This window comes from Enhydra lutris, unplaced genomic scaffold (assembly GCF_002288905.1).
Source record: "Enhydra lutris kenyoni isolate GAN:26980312 unplaced genomic scaffold, ASM228890v2 scaffoldscaffold3, whole genome shotgun sequence".
NCBI classification, from domain to species: domain Eukaryota; kingdom Metazoa; phylum Chordata; class Mammalia; order Carnivora; family Mustelidae; genus Enhydra; species Enhydra lutris.
The window spans coordinates 74,231,569-74,251,000 of NW_019154087.1; the positions used below are offsets into that span (position 1 = coordinate 74,231,569).

The window sequence follows — 19,432 nt, forward strand, 5'->3', positions numbered from 1 at the left end:
AATGGTGGACATGTCATTATACATTTGTTAAAACCCACAGAATGTGCCACATAAAGAATGAACTCTAAACTATAAACTTCAGTTAATAATCTACCAATATTGAATTAGTAATTGTAATAAATGTGCCATACTACTGCGAAATGTTAAAAATAGGGGAAATTGGGAAGGGGTGGCGGTATTTGGGAACTCTCTGTACTTTCTGCTCAATTTTTCTGTAAACCTGTACCTACTCAAAAAAGTATATTAACTGGTGGTTGCCAGAGGGAAGTGGGTGGGTAAAGGGTGAAATACATAAAGGAGACCAAGGGTATATTTATCTTGATGAGCACTGAATAACATATAATATTGTTGAATCATTATATTGATTTTTAAAAAATAATATCACACTGAAAGTTAATTATGCCCCAATAAAATTTTTTTGAATACCAAAAAGTCTATGAAATTTTTAAAATGTTAAAGTGAAAACAAAACAAGACAAAACAAACAAACAAAAATGGTCTTTGCAACTTTGAGTTAGGCAAAGATTTCTTAGTTATAACACCAAAGCATGAACCATAGAAAAAAAGTTGGTAAATTGGGATTCATGAAAATTAAAAACTGTTGTGTCTCAAAAGTCGTGAGGAAAGCTTTGGGTTAATAGGTACATTCATTCTCTTGATTGTGGTGATCATTTCATGAGTGTATACGTATGTCAAAACTTACCTAATTCTATACTTCAATGTGTACAATTTATTGTACATGCAAAGCTGTTAAAACTTTAAAAATTTAAAAGAATACCCAGAGAGCTTCTAATGCAGATGCCTTGGGCCTCACCCCCAGAGCTCCTAATTTTATAAGGCTGAGATAAAATCCAGGAATCTGCATTTTTACCAGACATCCAGATAATTTTAGTCCTAGGGAGGAAGGAAAAATTCCTCCAGACTGTCTCAGACTCCACATTGCAACATCAATCCTTCTCTGGGTCTCCAGTCTGCTAGTCTTCCATTCAGATTTCAGACTTACCATCCTCCATAATTGCATGAGTCAATTTCTTAAATAAGACTAATTCTCTCCGTCTCCCTCATACACAATTTTTTCTGTTTCTCTGGAAAACTCTAATATGGTCAGTAAAATAATAATATCCCATAAAAATAATCACTTTGAGACTCCTTGAAAAGATTCATAAATTTGATTGTGGCTACATAAATGTGGTTCATACACATTTGAAGACATGAACCTTACATATTTACATCCCTTTAATTTTTACAATGCCCGATACACATTCATTATTCACAAGGTATCTGAATGAATGAATGTTTTTCTCTTTATGGACTCCCATGGGGTGACGTATTGTTGATTGTCTTCTTTGCATCTTCTAATTTGGGTCATGTCCATGTCAGGTTGACTCAACCAAGAAAGAACCTTGGAAAGACTCTACAACTGGTCTCTGACTGCACTTTATAGCCCTGATCTTTAAACATTGTTTCACAGTTTTCTAAGAACAAATTCTTATCCTTTGTATTTTTGTTTGGCACACCAGCTATTCTGATTCCTCTCAGTGACAGGACCTACTGGCTTTCTTGTCCTTGAATTTTCATCCATTCCCATTTTAGAAGTAAAGACTTTGACCACTCAACAGTGGCCCTCATTCAGTTACCCATGTCTATGGAAAGGGCAGATTTTGCTGATTCCTCCAAGCCACTTCATTAGGCTAACATTTTAGTTGGTGATATTAAGGGGAGGGAAAGAAAGGTATGATCTCTAAGTCTCAAGTCATAATCACCCTACTTTCAACTCTAAATAGGACAAGAAACTCCTGATCCTAACTCTACCATAGACTTTCCTTCATGACTGGCCCAGGATGAAAGCATTTTTACCTTAGCTGGGCATCTCCCTGTGTTTGGGTCTGTGTAAAGCACTGGGATGATGGAATTAAAGCTGGTCACAAGTTTGGCAATACTATGTTCCATGAAAGAAGTAAAAGAATTTACTCAATAACACAAAATGTCAGAGTGATGAAAGACCTTGAAATTCATGTGATCAAATCTCCTTACTCATAGATAAAGAAATCAAGGTCCAAAAACATGAAGTGACTTCTCAAGGTTTGATTTCCAACACTATCCTGAAGCCTTCTTTGACCTTTTTGGAGGTCATCTTTATTCCTCTGAGATCCCCAATGTACTGCTTGTACCTCTTTTTAGTGCTGTATCTGGTCTTGCTTCATTAGATTTGCAATATGCAATATTTGGGAGACTAAATGTCTAACTTCCAGGGTTTAGCAGAGAAGCTAAACTCATATCAATGTTTCATAGATATTTTTGTAAAAATGGGAGGGGAAAAGAGGAGGAGGAGAAGAAGTAAAGATGGGTCTAAAGCTTAGTGATTTGATTTATCACCAGTAAACATGGTGGCAAACAACATTTGAGAACCCACGCCCAACAATAATGGGTATATTGGAACATGAAGCAGGGAGCTTCTCCAGGCTCCTGAGATGGTATAGGCTTTTCCCTCCTTTTCTGTCTCCTCCTGGATCCATTGAATAAATTGAGCGACAGACACAAACATACCGGGCCTCCCCCTGAAGCCAGATCTTGTACCCCAACTGAAGACACCCACTTGGAAGAGCCTCTGGGTTCCATGAGTAGTACAGACCATAGGTGCCCCACTGTCTCCCTGAGAATGAGAGAATGAAGAAGGTACAGTCTGCAAGGAATCAACAGTAGCTCTAAAAAAAGGGCAGGATGAGGGGGCCCTAGTGGCATGGACTAGGGGCCTCTCTCCAGGGTACTATCCTGAGAACCTAGAAAGTGGTGGGATGTGGAAGATGGGGCTGAGGCAAGGGCTGAGTACCTGGCAATCGCCTTTGGTGCCTGGTTCCTTCCAAGCACAAACCATGTTCCTAGAGAGCTGGTCTACTCTCTTGCTGCATTCTCTCCAGCTAATCTGCATCACTCTCAGCTTCTGCAGGTACACGTTTAAGTTGTCCTTTAGGTCTGGGAAATGAGGAAGCTAGTGTGAGAATGAGTGCTGCATCAACCACTGAAAGTGGTTGATCAGGGTGGAAGCCACAGAATGATGCAAACACTTCGCAAACCATAGACTCACAGGGTAGAAAGGCCTTAGAGGTGACCTAATGTAATGCCCCACTCAATCTCCTCCTCAAGATCTCCAATAAGTGGTTCTTTCATTTCTGCTTGTATGTATTCTCTTTGGGAAACTCATTCCTTCTGGAAGCAGCCTACTAAACCCACAGCACCAGTACTTGCCAGGTAAACTTAGAATAAACTTTCTCCATGGCTCTACTATCTCTCCACAGGCATGGTTGGTCCCTGTGCTGAGGTTCAGAACAACACAGCTTCTGAGTCAGTGTTGTCCAGTGTCTCTGCTAGGTCAGTGGAGAAACCAGGAAAATGACCTGCCTATTACTGCCAATTTGTGGAAAGGAAAAAACTGTAATTCTAGAGGACCTTCTAGCTTCCCCATCCCATTCCCACCCTCCCAGAGGTTCTCACTGTCTGGCCAGCCTTGAGCCCTGGGGAAAAAGTAGAGTCATTGATGACAAAGCTTGGTTGAAGAATCACTGGTTCAGTTATTTTGATCACTGACTTTCATCAAATGATAAACAGATGGAGAGATGTACATTATAAAACAACCCATGAAGGAAGAATCCAAATTGGCTTTCTAGTGCCCAGTGTTTCTGCCCCCCCCCAAAATTATCACTCTCATATTTTGAGATTCTTCTATATTCCAGGCTTTCACTAGAGACTTTACAATATAATTGCGTTTAATTTAATCCACATAACCGATTTGAGGGAGACATTGCTGTCATTCTACAGGTGAGAAAAGGTGAGGGTGATGAAGGTGGAAGAACTAGCTCAAGATCACAAAGCTAGAGTCGTGAGACCAAAATTTAGACCTGAGTCTTCCAAAGCATCATGCTGTCTAGCCCAGGGAAACATAAATGTGAACTTTCTATGGATTTTGAAGGGAAGACACATACCATGCTCATAAGCTGTCACCCACTCTGCCATCCAACACCGGTCCCAGATCCTTTCCTTCTTCTGCAGACAGATGGGCATTTTGAAGTTAGTGAATTGTACTGGTGTGGCAAGCAGAAGCAAGGAGAGATCACTGTCAAGGTGGGATGGTTTATAATCTTTGTGAATAATTATCTTCTGCACTTGCTTTCTCTCCAAGTGGACATCACTGAATCTTTTGGTTCCCATGACCACGGTAATATTTCCCAATGCCATTTTTAACCTAAAAAATGAAAATAATAACTCCAAGCTATAGTAACAGTTACACTACATTTCACATTTATAGACGCATTTGTAAACAGCAGAGTTCACAAGTGATACTGAGAAATCTGAAGAAGTGGACGTGTAGTGCCCTAGAGACTGGCTAAAGATCAGAGTGGCAGGAATCAGGAGTCCAGGCTCAAGCAAATGTCTAAGCTAGCGAATCATCAACCCAGGAAGATTTCCCCGACCCAGAGAAAGACGAATGAATCCATTCAAGAAAATAGAATGTGAATTCCTTGACAATAGGGATTTTGACTGTCTTGTTGATTGCTATATCACCAGCACTTGGAACAGCCCATGGTAGGTGTTTAATGAGTATGTGTACAATGAACAAACATAGTGCATTGTCTGCACATATGGCAGGCAGGAGAAGGAAAAACTTGTACTGATTTTCCAATACTGGGTGCATAGTCACAACTAGCAGCCAACCTTAGGATGTGGTTCACTTAAAAGGAGAAAGTAGGTATAGAAAAGAGACTTTTTGATACAAAGCCAATGGGAACAAACTGGGTATAGAGTCCATGGGTTCATAACCCTTGTGACTAATCCATTAAGCTATGCAGCCCAGACAAAATGTTGAGGAAAGGGGCCCCTGGGTGGCTCAGTGGGTTAAGCCTCTGCCTTCAGCTCAGGTCATGATCTCAGGGTCCTGGAATTGAGCCCCGCATCAGGCTCTCTGCTCAGCCTGCTTTTCCCCACTCCCCCCACCGCCCCTACCTGCCTCTCTGCCTACTTGTGATCTCTCTCTCTGCCAAATAAATAGACAAAATCTTTTTAAAAATGTTGAGGAAATTTGATGCAAATTAAGACAATGCTTCAGAAACTTACAGGGTTCTTGGGAAGCAATGGGCAGCTGTCAAAACCCACCACCGATGTATGATTGAGCCTCCACAGAGGTGTTTCCGTGAGATCTGGATACTCACTTGCCATGGGAACTCACCTTCCTGGACTTCAAACAGTTCACGAAATGATAACAATGATGAATTTGAAAAGGCAGGTCGGTGGCCACAATGAACTTTGAAAGAGAAACAAAAGAGCCATTTGTACATGAGGAGCATGGAGAAATCCTTCTTATCAGGTATTCTCACCATCTTCCAAGTTTAGACTGGTAATGAAGCTGAGTGAAATAAATGAGCAGGCACAGAAGGGCACAGAGAGGCAGAGTCTCAGAAAACACCAGCAAAACACTCCTCCTTTAATGTCGATCCCTTATATTCAAAACCACTGTGAGACCTGGAGATGTCAGGGAAGAGATCCATCAGAAGCTATAAAGGGTTTGGGGTGGCAATGCAAAAGGGCCAAAGATATGTAGGATCCATTCAAGAGACAGCAACCATGTAGAATTTGAATAGGGAAAGTCAATATCAAGGATCAAATTATAACAGAGGAAGAACTACAAACGGTCAAGAGGACTCCGAGAATACCATAAGTCTAGGGTAGAGTGAAAAGACTGAACGTGACAGAGGAGCCTCTCCCTAAGTTTCGGGTTCAGAAATCACTGGATAATGTGAGTTTGCAGCCCAAGGGAAAACAGAAGGTTGCTAGTTCTATTGCTACACAAGCAGGAGACATCCCTTTAAAGTACAGCTAGATTGAAGCTATAACACCCCTCCTGGTAAGTAGGTAGAGGTGAGCAGGAGGGAGCTTAGGTATCAAGAGCCTGCTCATTAGCCAAAGGGCACAAGGCCTGGGATGTCCATGTCTGTGTCGGGACAGCTGCAGTGAGAAGGTTTAAGGAGACTGGAAGGATTTGGAGGACCTGTCAAAGAAAAAGATATGACCACAAGGTGGCAGTAGCACACACAAGCTTCATTTAAGTTGGTCTGTTTGTCCTAGAAGCCCTTTAACAGCAGGAGACCATCTAGAAACTCCAAGGGCCACCATCCAGAAGGGGAGGGGGACAAGGGAACTCCCAGGGGAAGAGATCAGAGAAGGTGCTTAACATCTAGGTAATGTTGCTCAGCAGCAGATATGGGAGTCTCTGAGTCAAAGAGCAATTAAGGGCAAATAATGGTGTGGGTGTTGATAATCAACAGGCTTTATCTTATCTATGACTAGCACATATTGGGTGCAGTTTCACTGGGTATGCAAAACAGGCAGGCTCTCAACATCTAAAAACTGCTAAGTTGGGCTTTATTGAAAATAAATGGATGGGGCACCTGGGTGGCTCAGTCAGTTAAACAACTGCCTTTTGCCCAGGTCATGGTCCTGGGGTCCTGGGATTGAGCCTCACATCGAGGGCTCCCTGCTCCGTGGAAAGTCTGCTTCTCCCTCTGCCTCTTCCCCCTACACATGCTCTCTCTCTCCTCTCTCTTTCAAAAACTAAATAAATAAATAAATAAAATCTTAAAAAGAAAAAGAAAACAAATGGATGTGTAAAAAGTTAGAAGCCATTTTGGAGCCATTTACATATCAGGAGGTCACTAGACAGGGGACAAGGCTCAAGCTTATGACCTATGGCTGGAGCCAAGCACTTCTGGATGTCCTCTCCCCCTGCAACAATCATACTGTAGGAACAAGGAGAAACAAACAGAAGCATGCCAGACAAGAACCAGGAAAAAAGTCTCTTCCTTCTGCAGTATCTAGTATCTAGTGTCTTCTGCTGAGGATAATTTTGTTTTCCAGATTAAGATATAACTGACATAGAACAGTGTGAAACTTTAATATGGACAACATGTGGATTTGATACACTTGTATATTGCAAAATGATTATCACCATAGCATTAACTAACAACTCCACCACATCCCGTTACCATTTTTTTGTAGTGAGAACATGTAAGATCTACTCTCTTAGCAACTTTCAAGTATATACTATGTTACTATTAATCATAATCACCATATTATACACTAGGTTCCCAGAATTTATTCATCTTCTAACTGAAAATTTGGATCCTTTGACCAACCTCTTCCTATTTCTTATACCCCTGGCCCTTGATAACCACCATTCCACTCTCTGTTTCTATAACTTTGTTTTTTTCAGATTCCGAATATAAGTGAGAACATACAGTCTTTGTCCTTCTCTGTCTTGATTTATTTCACTCAACATCATGCCCTCAGAGTCCAGTCATGTTATTGTAAATGGCAGGAATTCCTTCTTTCCTATGACTGAATAATAGTCACATATATATCACATCTTTATCCATTCATCCATTGACAGACACTTAGGTTGTTTCCGTATCTTGGCTGTTGTGAATAATGCTGAAATGAATGTGGAAATACAGACAACTCTTTGAGATCCTGTTTTCCTTTCCTTTGGATATATACCCAGAAATGGGATTGCAAGATCATATAGCAATTCTATTCTCAATTTTTTTAAGAAAACCCCATTCTGTTTTCCAAAATAGTTGCACCAACTTACATTCCCACTAACAGTGCATAAGAGTTCCCTTTTCTCTACATCCTTCCCAATTTTTGGTAACTCTTGTTTTTTTGATAAAAGCTACTTTAGCAGTTGCGAGGTGATATCTCATTGTGGTTTTGATTTGAATTTTCCTGAAGATTACTGATGTCAGTGTATCTGTTCATGTTTCACCTATCTGTTGATCATTTGTATGTCTTCTTTGGGAAAGAAGTTCCCAAATTCAGTTCCTCTATTTTTTAATCAAAAGAAAGTTAAAATTGTATGAATTCTTTATATAATTTGGATATTAAGCCTTTATCAGATATATGATTTGCAAATACTTTCTCCCATTCAATATGTTGCCTTTTAGTTTGTTGACTTTTTCTTCTGCTGTGCAGAACTTTTTGGTTTGATATATTTCCTCTTACTAATTTTTCCTTTTATTGCTTATGTTTTTGGTATCACAACCAAAAAATTATTGCCAGTAACAATGTCAAGGAATTTTTTCCCTTTGTTTTCTTCTAGGAGTTTTATGGTTTTAGTTTTTATGTTTAAGACTCTAATCCATTTCAAGTTAACTTTGATGTGTGGTGTAAGGGTCCCATTTAATTAATGTGACTAACCTGTTTTCCAGAACCATTTATTGAAGAGACTTTTTTCCCCATTGAGTATTCTTGAGTCCCTGTCAAATACTAGTTGACCCCGTACGTGAGGGTTTATTTCTGGGCTGTCACTTTGTTTCCATTGGTCTTTCTGTCTGAGTTTATTCCCTGAAGCTTTGTGTGATGCCTCCAGTTTGTTCTTCCTGAGAATTACTTTGGCCATTCAGGGTCTGTGATGATTCCATACAAATTTTAAGTTTTTTCTTTCTATTCCTGAGAAAGATGTTGGAATTTTGATAGAGATTGCATTGATGCCATAGATGGTTTTGGGTAGTATCAACACTTTAACAGTATTAATTCTGATCCATAAACGTGGGATATTTTTCCATTTGTTTGTGTTTTCTTCAATTTTTTTTTTTTTACCAAAGTTATAGTTTTCACTGTAGAGATCTTTCATCTTTTTGGTTAACTTTATTCCTATTTTTTGATTCTATTGTGAATGGGATTATTTATTTCATTCTCAGATATAATGTTGTTAGTCTACCTAAATACAACTGATTTCTGTATGTTGATCTTGTATCCTGCAACTTTGCTGAGTTCATTGATTAGATTTTTAGTGTTGTAAATATATTTTCTATATAAAAAATTACATCATCTGTATCCAAAACAATTTTCCTTTTTCATTTGGATGCCTTTTATTTTATTTTCTTGACTGATTGCTCTGGCTAGGACTTCCAGTGCTTTGCTGAGTAAATGAGAATGGGCACTTTTGTCTTGTTCCTGGCCTTAGAGGAAAAAAACGTTCAATTTTTCCCCATTGAGTATAGTATTGGCTGTGGGTTTGTCATATATGGCTTTTATTATGTTGAAGTATGTTCCTTCTATACCCAATATGTTGAGCATTTTTATCATGGAAAGCTAATGCATTTTGTCAAATGTTATTTCTGCATCTATTGAAATGATCATGTGATTTTTATCTTTCATTCAGTTAATGTGGTGTGCCACATGTATTGATTTGTGAACCATTCTTTAATCCTAGGGATAAATATCACTCAGTCATGGTTTATGATCCTTTTAATGTGCTATTGAATTTTGTTTGCTAATATTTTGTTAAGAATTTGTATAATTATATTCATCAGGAATATTGGTCTGTAGGGGTTTTTTTCTTTTATTACATCCTTATCTGGCTCTGGTGTTATAATATGCTGGTCTTGTGAAATGTTTGGGAATGTTCCTTCCTCTTCTATTTTTTGGAAGAGTTTGAAAGGATTGGCATTAATTCTTCTTTAAATGTTTGGTAGAATGAACCATTGGAACTGTCAGGTCTTGTCCTTCTCTAAGTTGGTTAGCTTTTGATTACTGATTCAAACTTTTTTTTTTATGTTAGTCACTATATAGTATATCATTAGTTTTTGATGTAGGGTTCCCTGATTCATTGTTTGCATATAACACCCAGTGCTCCATGTAATACATGCCCTCTTTAATACTCATCACCAGGCTAACCCATCCCCCCACACTCCTCCCCTCTAAAACCCTCAGTTTGTTTCTCAGAGTCCATAGTCTCTCATGGTTCTTCTCCCCCTCTGATTCCCCCCCACCTTCGTTTTTCCCTTCCTTCTCCTAATGTCCTCCATGCATTCCTTATGTTTGACAAATAGGTGAAAGCATATGACAATTGACTCTCTCTGCTTGACTTACTTCACTTAGCATAATCTCCTCCAGTCCCATCCATGTTAATGCAAAAGCTGGATATTCATCCTTTCTGATGGCTGAGTAATACTCCCTTGTGTATATGGACCACATCTTCTTTATATATTTGTCTGTTGAAGGGCATCTATACTCTTTCTGCAGTTTGGCTATTGTGGACATTGCTGCTATGAACATTGGGATGCATATCGCCCTTCTTTTCACTACACCTGTATCTTTGGGGTAAATATCCAATAGTGCAATTGCTGGGTCATAGGGTAGCTCTATTTTTAATTTTTTAAAGAACCTCCACACTGTTTTCCAAAGTGGCTACACTAACTTGCATTACCACCAATAGTGTAGGAGGGTTCCCCTTCTCCACAGCCTCCAACATTTGTTGTCTCTTGCCTTGTCTATTTTTGCCATTCTGACTTGTGTAAGGTGGTGACTCAATGTGATTTTGATTTGAATTTTCCTGATGGCTAATGACAATGGACATTCTTTCATGTGTCTGTTAGTCATTTGTATGTCTTCTTTGGAGAAGTGTCTGTTCATATCTTCTGCCCATTTTTTGACTTGATTATTTGTTCTTTGGGTGTTGAGTTTGAGAAGTTCTTTATAGATCTTGAATATCAGCCCTTTGTAGTGTCATTTGCGAATACCTTCTCCCATTCCGTGGGTTGCCTCTTTGTTTTATTAATGGTCTCCTTTGCTGTGCAGAAACTTTTTATTTTGATGAAGTCCCAAAAGTTCATTTTTGCTTTTGTTTCCCTTGCCTTTGGAGATGTGTCATGAAGAAGTTGCTGTGGCTGATGGTGAAGAGGTTCCTGCCTATGTTCTTCTCTAGGATTTTGATGTATTCCTGTCTTGCATTGAGGTCTTTCACCCATTTTGAGTTTATCTTTGTGTATGGTGTAAGAGTATGGTTGAATTTCATTCTTCTGTATATAGCTGTCTAATTTTTGCAGCACCATTTATTGAAGAGACTGTCTATTTTCCACTGGACATTCTTTCCTGCTTCATCTAAGACTAGTTGACCATAGAGTTGAGGGTCCATATCTGGACTCTCTATTCTTTTCCATTGGTCTACATGTCTGTTTTTGTGCCAGTACCATATTGTCTTGGTGATTACAACTTTGTAATATAGCTTGAAATTGGGCAACGTGATGCCTCCAGCTTTGTTTTTCTTTTTTAACATTTCCTTGGTGATTTGGGGTCCTTCCTGGTTCCATACAAATTTTAGGATTGTTTGTTCCAGCACTTTGAAAAATGCCATTGGTATTTTGATCGGGATGGCATTGAAAGTATAGATTGCTCTGGGTAGCATAGACATTTTTAACAATGTTTATTCTTCCAGTCCATGAGCATGGTATGTTTTTCCATCTTTTTGTATCTTTGATTTCTTTCATGAGTGTTCTGTAGTTCCAAGAGTATAGATCTTTTACCTCTTTCATAGGTTTATTCCAAGGTATCTTATGGTTTTTGGTGCTATTGTAAATGGAATTGATGCTCTAATTTCTCTTTCTACAGTTTCATTGTTAGTCTATAAGAAAGAAACTGATTTCAGTGCATTGATTTTATATTCTGCCACATTACTGAATTGCTGTGTGAGTTCTAGTAATTTGGGAGTGGAGTCTTTTGAGTTTTCCACACAAAGTATCATGTCATCTGTGAAGAGAGAGAGTTTGTCTTCTTCTTTGCCAATTCGAATACATTTATTTCTTTTTGTTATCTGATTGTTGTTGCTAAGATTTCTAGTACTATGTTGAACAATAGTGGTGAGAGTAGACATCCTTGTCGTGTTCCTGATCTTAAGGGAAAGGCTCTCAGCATTTCCCCATTAAGAATAATATTCACTGTGAGTTTTTCATAGATGGATTTTATGAAATTGAGGAATGCTCCTTCTATACCAATACTCTGATGGGTTTTAATCAGGAAAGGATGCTGTATTTTGTTAAATGCTTTTTCTGCACCAACTGAGAGGACCATGCGGTCCTTCTCACTCATATTAATGTGTTCTGTCACATTGATTGATTTGTGAATGTCAAACCACCCTTTATTCCCAGGGAAAATTCCCACCTGGTTGTAGTGGATAATCCTTTTAATATACTGTTGGATCCTAGTAGCTAGGATCTTGTTGAGAATTTTGGCATCCATGTTGATCAGGGATAGTGGTCTGAAATTTTCCTTTTTGATGGGGTCTTTGCCTGGATTGGGGATCAAGGTAATGCTGGCCTCATAGGAAGAGCCTGGAAGTTTTCTTTCTGTTTCTCTTTTTTTGAAACCGCTTCAGGAAAATAGGTATTATTTCTTCTTTGAATGTTTGGTAGAATTCCCCATGCAATCCATCTGGTCCTGGACTCTTTTTTGAGGTTTTTGATCAGTGCTTCAATCTCCTTACTGGATATTGGTCTGTTCAGGTTGTCAGTTTCTTCCTGTTTCAGTCTTGGAAGTTTATAGGTTTTCAGGAATTCATGTATTTCTTCTAGGTTTCTTAACTTATTGCATATAACAGTAGTGATAATAGTTTCTGATTATGGTTTCTATTTCCTTAGTGTTGTCAGAGGTGATCTCTCCCCTTTCATTCATAATTTTATTAATTTGGGTCCTTTCTCTTTCCTTTTGGGTAAGTCTGGCCAGTGGTTTATTGATTTTATTAATTCTTTCAAAGAACCAGCTTCTAGTTTCGTTGATATGTTCTACTGTATTTCTGGTTTCTAATTCATTGATATGTGCTTTAATCTTAATTATTTCCCTTCTTGTGCATGGGTTAGGCTTAATTTGTTGTTGATTCTCCAGATCTTTAGTGTCTAAAGACAATTTGTATATTCAGGATTTTTCCATTTTTTTGAATAAGGCTTGGATGGCTATGTATTTTCCCCTTAGGACCACCTTTGCTGTATCCCATGGGTTTTGGACGGATGTGTTTTTGTTCTCATTGGTTTCCATGAATTGTTTAATTTCTTCTTTCATTTCCTGGTTGACCCAAGCATTCTTAAGCAGGATGGTCTTTAGGTTCCAAGTGTTTGAATTTCTTTTTCTTGTGATTGAGTTCCAAGTTCAAAGCAATGTGATCTGAGAATATGCTGGGAATAATCTCAGTCTTTGGTATCAGCTGAGACCTGATTTGTGACCCAGTATGTGTTGTATTTTGGAGAAAGTTTCATGTGTGCTCGAGAAGAATGAGTATTTTGTTGTTTTAAGATGGAATGTTCTGTATATGTATTGAGGTCCATCTGGTCCAATGTGTCATTCAAAGCTCTTGTTTCTTTGTTGATTTTTTGCCAAAATTATCTGTTTGTTGTTTAGAATGGAGTGGTAAGGTCTCCTACAATTAACACATTCTTATCAATACGTCTCTTTATTTTGGTTAATAGTTCACTTATGTAGTTGGCTGCTCCCATGTTGGGGGCATAGATATTTACAATTGTTAGATCTTCTTGTTGGATAGACCTTTAAGAATGATATACTGTCCTACTGTATATCTGACTACAGTCTTTAGCTTAAAGTCTAATTTGTCTGATAAGAGAATTGGTACCCGAGATTTCTTTTGCAGTCCATTGGTATGAAAGATTGTTCTCCACCCCTTCACTTTCAGTCTGGATGTATCTTTAGGTTCAAATGAGTCTCTTGTAGATAGCATATGGATGGGTCCTGTCTTTTTATCCAATATGCAACCCTGTGCCATTTTATGGGAGCGTTTAGGCCATTCACATTGAGAATGATTATTGAAAGATAAAATTTTATTGTCATCATGTTGCCTGTGATGTCCTTGTTTCTATAGATTTTCTCTGTAAAGTTCTGTTCTGTATCACTTTTGGGGTCTTTCTCCTTTTACAGAACCCCCTTAATGTTTCTTGCAGGGCCAACTTTAGTGGTCACGTATTCTTTCAGATTTGCCCATCTTGGAAGCTCTTTCTCTCTCCAACTATTCTAAATGACAGCCTTGCCAGATAAAGTATTCTTAGCTATATGTTCTTCTCATTGAGTACCCTGAATATGTCTTGCCAGCCCTTTCTGGCTTGCCAGGTCTCTGTGGACAGGTCTGATGTTGTTCTGATGTTCCTTCCTTTGTACATAAGGAATGTCTTCCCCTCAGCTACCCTTAAGATGGTTTCTTTGGTTTTGAGATTCACAAGTTTTACTAGTACATGCCTGGGTGTTGATTTATTCTCCTTGATTTTGGGAGGTGCTCTATCTGCCTCTAGGACATGAATGTTTGTTTTATTCCCCAGATTAGGGAAGTTCTCAGCTAGGATTTGCTCAAATATATCTTCTAGTCCTCCCTCTCTCTCTACACCCTCTCAGGGATCCCAGTAATTCTGACATTGGAACATTTCATGGCATCATTTATTTCTCTTGTTCTGTTTTCATGGATTCTAAGCTGTTTGTTCCAGGCCTCCTCCAGATCCTTCTTTTCTATCACTTTGTCTTCTAGATCATTAATTCATTCTTCTGCCTTATTTACCCTAGCTGTTAGAGTATCTAGATTAGATTTGTTCTCATTGGTAGTATTTTTATGTTCTACCAGATCAACTCTCACTTTTGCCCTTAGAGAATCTATGTTGTCATTAATGGTTTTCTCCAACCTAGCTATTATCTGCATAACTGTTATACTGAAATCTATTTCTGACATCTTCCTTATATCTATATCCATTAATTCTGTGGCAGAGGTCACAGTCTCTTAGTTTTTCCTGTGTTGGGGGTTCCTCTTCTTAGTCATTCTATTGAAGGATGGTTGAGGGAATGTACAGAGTCCAAATTATTGACCACAACCCAAGCGACATACACTTGTTTTATAGGGAATGTAGGGTTGTCTGCCTCTTGTTCTTCCAACCTGTCTTCTGGGGGAGGGGCCTGCCACAATGTTACTCAGGTAACCCTGTTTGAGCAGAGTCCCCCCTGTGAGGGGGATGGGCTCAGTTAAAACTGGCTTTGGGGGGGCTTTTGTTCTCTGGCATCTTTCCCTGACAGCTTTCTGCATCCCTTCTGAGAGTCAGAACAGGAGTGACCCGTATCCAAACTTCTGTCTCAGAACAGAGAGATCCCAGTCTGTTTTCCACCAGAGAACCCTCCAGGCCACATTGTCTCCATTTTTGTCTCTCCTCCTGAAAACCACAGCATCCTGTGTTGTGCTCCCCACAGCAGCACTCCCAGCCCTCACTTCAGGTCCAGGCATGTCTCTGCCCTTTGTGCTTCTAAAACTGCCAGCCACCCTCAGTTTGCATATGCGCCCCCACAGCTCAGGATTCCAGTCTGGGGGCTGCCCTAAAGTCCTTCCCTTGCTGCTACTGGTCTGCAAGTCTGTGCCTGGTCCCCAGCACAGGAGGCTTTTGTGCTCTGGTGGTGCAGGATCCCAGAGGCTCCCATCCCCTTCTGTTTATCTTCCAATATCTGCCAGCAGAATCATGGCTCCACACTTCACACCTCAAAACCAGCTGCCAGAGATATTCTGTTGGTATAGATCCAGATATATCTTCTTACATCTCAGGCTAATTTTGTGGGTGTTCAGTGTGTTCTGGTAGGTATCCAGCTCAATTCAGGGGACCGGTTGAAATAAGATCCTCTAATCCTCCACCATCTTGCCCTCCTCTCCTGATTCAATCTTCTTACTCATTATTTGTTTTCTCAGATTTTCTGTTTCTTCATGATTCAGTTTGGTAAGTTTTATGTCCTAGGAATATGTCCAATTTTCTAGGTTATCTAATCTGTTGCCATATAATTTTTATGAGCCTATGTATTTTTGTAGTATAAGTTGTCATGTCTTTTTTCATTTCTAATTTTATTATTTGAGTCTTCTTTCTTTTTTTTTTCTTAGTCTAGCTAAAGGTTTGTAAATTTTGTTTTTCCTTTTTTAAAAAACTGACTTTTAGGGGTGCCTGGGTGGCTAAGTCTTTGGATATCTGCCTTCAGCTCAGGTCATGATCCTGGGGTCCTGTGATCGAGCCCCACATTGGGCTCTTGGTGGGAAGCCTGCTTCTCCCTCTCTCATGCCCCCTGCTTGTATTCCCTCTCTTGCTGTATCTCTCAAATAAGTAAATAAATCCTTTAAAAAAAAACTGACTTTTAGTTTTGTTGACACTTTGTATTGTTTTTCTGATTTCTATTTCACTTATCTTCACTCTGATCTTTATTATTTCTTTCCTTCTGCTAACTATGGGCTTGATTTGTTCTTCTTTATCAAGTTCCCTGAAGTATAAATATAGGTTGTTTATTTGAGATCATTCTAATTTCTTAATATATCCATTTATCACTATAAACTTTCCTCTCAATTACTTTTGCCCATCACATAATTTTTTTTAAATTTTATTTATTTGACAGACACAGAGAGAGAAATCACAAGGAGGAAGAGAGGCAGACGGGGGGCGGGGGGCAAGGCACCCACTGATCAGAGAGCCCGAAGTGGGGCTTGATCCCAGGACCCTGAGATCATGACCTGAGCTGGAGGCAGAAGCTTAACCCACTGAGCCACCCAGGTGCCCCATCACATAATTTTTGATACACTGCATTTCCATTTTCATTTGTTTTGAGATATTTGTAAAATGTCTCTCTCTTTCTCTCTCTTTTTAAAGATTTTATTTATCTATTTGAATGAGAGAGGGAGAGAGAGAGAGAGAGAGGATGAAAGGGGGAAGGATCAGAGGGCGACACACACTCCCTTATGAGCAGGGAGCCCAATGGGGGACTTGATCCTGGACTTCAGGATCACGACCTGAGCTGAAGGCATTCTCTTAACCAACTAAGCCACCCTGTCAAATGTCTCTTTTGATTTCTTCTTTGACCCATTGATTGTTCAGAAGTCTGTTGTTTAGGTTCCTCATACTTATAGATTTTTCAGCGTTTCCCTTCTTCATTTCTAACTTCATTCCATTGTTGTCAGAAAAGATAGTTATGATTTCAATGCTCTTCAAACTTCTAAGATTTTTTTCGTTTGTGCCATATCATACAATCTATCCTCAAGAATGTTACCTGTGCACTCCAGAAGAATATTTTCCTGCTTGCTATTTGTTAGAATGGTCTATACATGTTTATTAAGTTCATTTGTTCTGGATTATGATTCAATTCCAATATTTTCTTTTGATTTTTTTCTGGATGTCCTACCCATTGTTGACAATGAGTTAGTGAGATATACTACTACTATTATTATATTTTTATCTATTTCTGTCTTCAAATCCATTAGTATTTGTTTAATATATTCCACTGCTGCAATGTTGGGTACACATATATTTACTATGGTTATATCTTCTTGATATATTGACTTTTTAATCAGAATATAATGATCTTCTGCATCTCTTGCTGTCTATTTTAGCATAATGTCTACTTTATCTGATGTAAGTATGGCCACCTTCATTTTTCTTTTGTTTTCCACATGCATGAAGTATCTTTTTCTATCCCTCTACATTGAGCCTAGGTGTGTCTTCAGAGCTAAAATGAGTTTCCTGTAGGCAGCATGTAGTTGGTTCTTGTTTTTTTTGTTTGTTTTTGTTTTCGTTTTAATCCACCCAGAATATTCTGTGTCTTTCTATTGGTAAATTTGATTCATTTATATTTAGAGTGAATATTGGTATGTTAAGGCATACTACTGTCATCATATTATTTGTCTTCTGGTTGTTTTGTATCTCCATTGTTTCTTTTCCCCTCTGTTTCTGTCTTCTTTTATAAAGTGGTGGTTTTCCATGGTGATTTACTCTCCCCTTTTATGTTTTGTGGCTCTTCTCTAGGTTTTTAGTTTGTGGTTACCATGTGGCTTACATAAAACATCTCATATATAAATTAGTCCTTTTTATGCAGATAGCACCTAATCTTCATTTGCCTATAAACTTCCACCCTTTTACTCCTTTGCTTTTATATTTTTCATGTCACAGTTTACCTTTCTTTTTTTTTTTTCAGCATAACAGTATTCCTTGTTTTTGCACCACACCCAGTGCTCCATGCAATCCGTGCCCTCTATAATACCCACCACCTGGTTCCCCCAACCTCCCACCCCCCACCGCTTCAAACCCCTCAGATTGTTTTTCAGAGTCCATAGACAATTTACCTTTCATTGAAAGGTCAATGAATTTACCTTCATTGAAAATTTCATTGAAAAATTATAGTAGCTATAGTTATTTTAATGTTCCTTTCCTTTAACCTTTATAATGTAATTGATTAACCCAGCATTTTAATATAGAGTTCCAGTTTCTTAATTCTGTTTATTTTTCACCTTTGCTAGAGTAGTGTGTACTTTCATTTGCTTTTATGTCACTAATAAGGATTTTTTTTTTCATTTCAACCTGAAGAACTCCTTTCAGCATTTCTTGCAAGGCAGATCAAGTGGTGGTGAATTCCTTGAGCTCTTGTTTATCTGGAAAAGGCTTTATTTATCTTTCATATCTGAAGGATACCTGGCTGGATAAAGTATTCTTGGCTGGCGAGTTTTATCTTTCAACACTTTGAACATGTCGTTCCAATCTCCTGGCCTGTAGATTTTCTGCTGGGATATCTGAAGATAGCCAAATGAGGGTTCCTTTGTAGATTACTTTCTTTAAAAAAAAAAAATTAGTCTTGAACTCTACCTTGTATTGTACATAAAATTTGAAACCAAATTGCATATCTAAATGTAAAAGATGAAAAATAAAACTTCTAGAAAATAACATAGGGAAACATCTTTATCAACCTGGGATGGGAAAAATGTTAATTTAAGATATAAAATCATTTAAATTCTGGAATAATGAGAGCTAACAAATTTTCAGTACCTGCAAAGTGTCTGGCATTGTTCTCAGAGATTTAGGCATATGTAATCTTCACAAAAACTGTAATATTGCCATTTTACAGATAAGAAAACAAATACAGAGATATTTACTAACTTATTCCGAGATTATATAGCAAGTATATGAAGGAAATGTAATTAATTGCTGTCAGTCTAACTTCAGAACTCATTATGCTGCTACAGGTCTGATTGGGTTTATAACCTGGGATGAAAAGGTCCTTCTAGTACATCAAATAAAAATACTGATGAATTTTTTACATAAATTTAAAATTTTTACATTTTGTCCAAAATAGACTTTTAAGAGTGTTAAAAAAATTAAGAGAAAAGATTTTGCAGCACACATAAGAGACAAAGGGTTAATGTCATTAAAATTAAAAAGAGGTCCTACAAACCAATTAACAACACCCATTCAAATAGGAAAAATGAGAAAGTTATAGGAATTGGTAATTCTGGCTAATGAATAAATGGAAAGGATAAAGGATAAATGGAAAATGTTACAACTAAAAAAAATGCTACAAATAAGGGGGTAAAGGGTGGTCTTGTGGCCAGATATATTTAAGAAATATCATATTAAATAAAATTAAACTATTTTCTTCACATTGAGATTTCTCAAAACCTTTAATATGTGAATATTCACTGTGACTCTACAGAAAAAGTATGAAATAGAACATTTTTAAAATCTTATTTAACCATGAGGACTTTTCTAACAAAACAGGAATTCTATTGAACATACTTGAAAATGCTGCATTAATTCATTTGCTCCTATAATAGTCCT

At 38.2% G+C, this 19,432-nt stretch overlaps 1 protein-coding gene across 1 annotated transcript; it reads right to left on the reverse strand.

Moving 5' to 3' along the window:
• Window positions 1-2,355: 2,355 nt before the first annotated feature.
• LOC111153086 (serine protease 55-like) lies at window positions 2,356-18,661 on the reverse strand. The gene is made up of 5 exons (XM_022511885.1): window positions 18,644-18,661; window positions 5,204-5,295; window positions 3,974-4,239; window positions 2,830-2,972; window positions 2,356-2,652 (listed from the first exon to the last, which is right to left on the reverse strand). The coding sequence occupies exons 1-5, from the start codon at window positions 18,659-18,661 to the stop codon at window positions 2,356-2,358; spliced, it is 816 nt and encodes a 271-aa protein (XP_022367593.1).
• Window positions 18,662-19,432: the final 771 nt, after the last annotated feature.

What these genes read in the sequence shown, in the direction of transcription:
- LOC111153086 (XM_022511885.1), bottom strand. An exon ending in AAGGTGAGTTCCCATGGCAA is followed by an intron (nt 4,240 to 5,203) that starts GTGAGTATCCAG and finishes TTCATTTTTTAG; the next exon opens with GTTAAAAATGGCATTGGGAA. An exon ending in GCACCAAAGGCGATTGCCAG is followed by an intron (nt 2,653 to 2,829) that starts GTACTCAGCCCT and finishes TCTCATTCTCAG; the next exon opens with GGAGACAGTGGGGCACCTAT.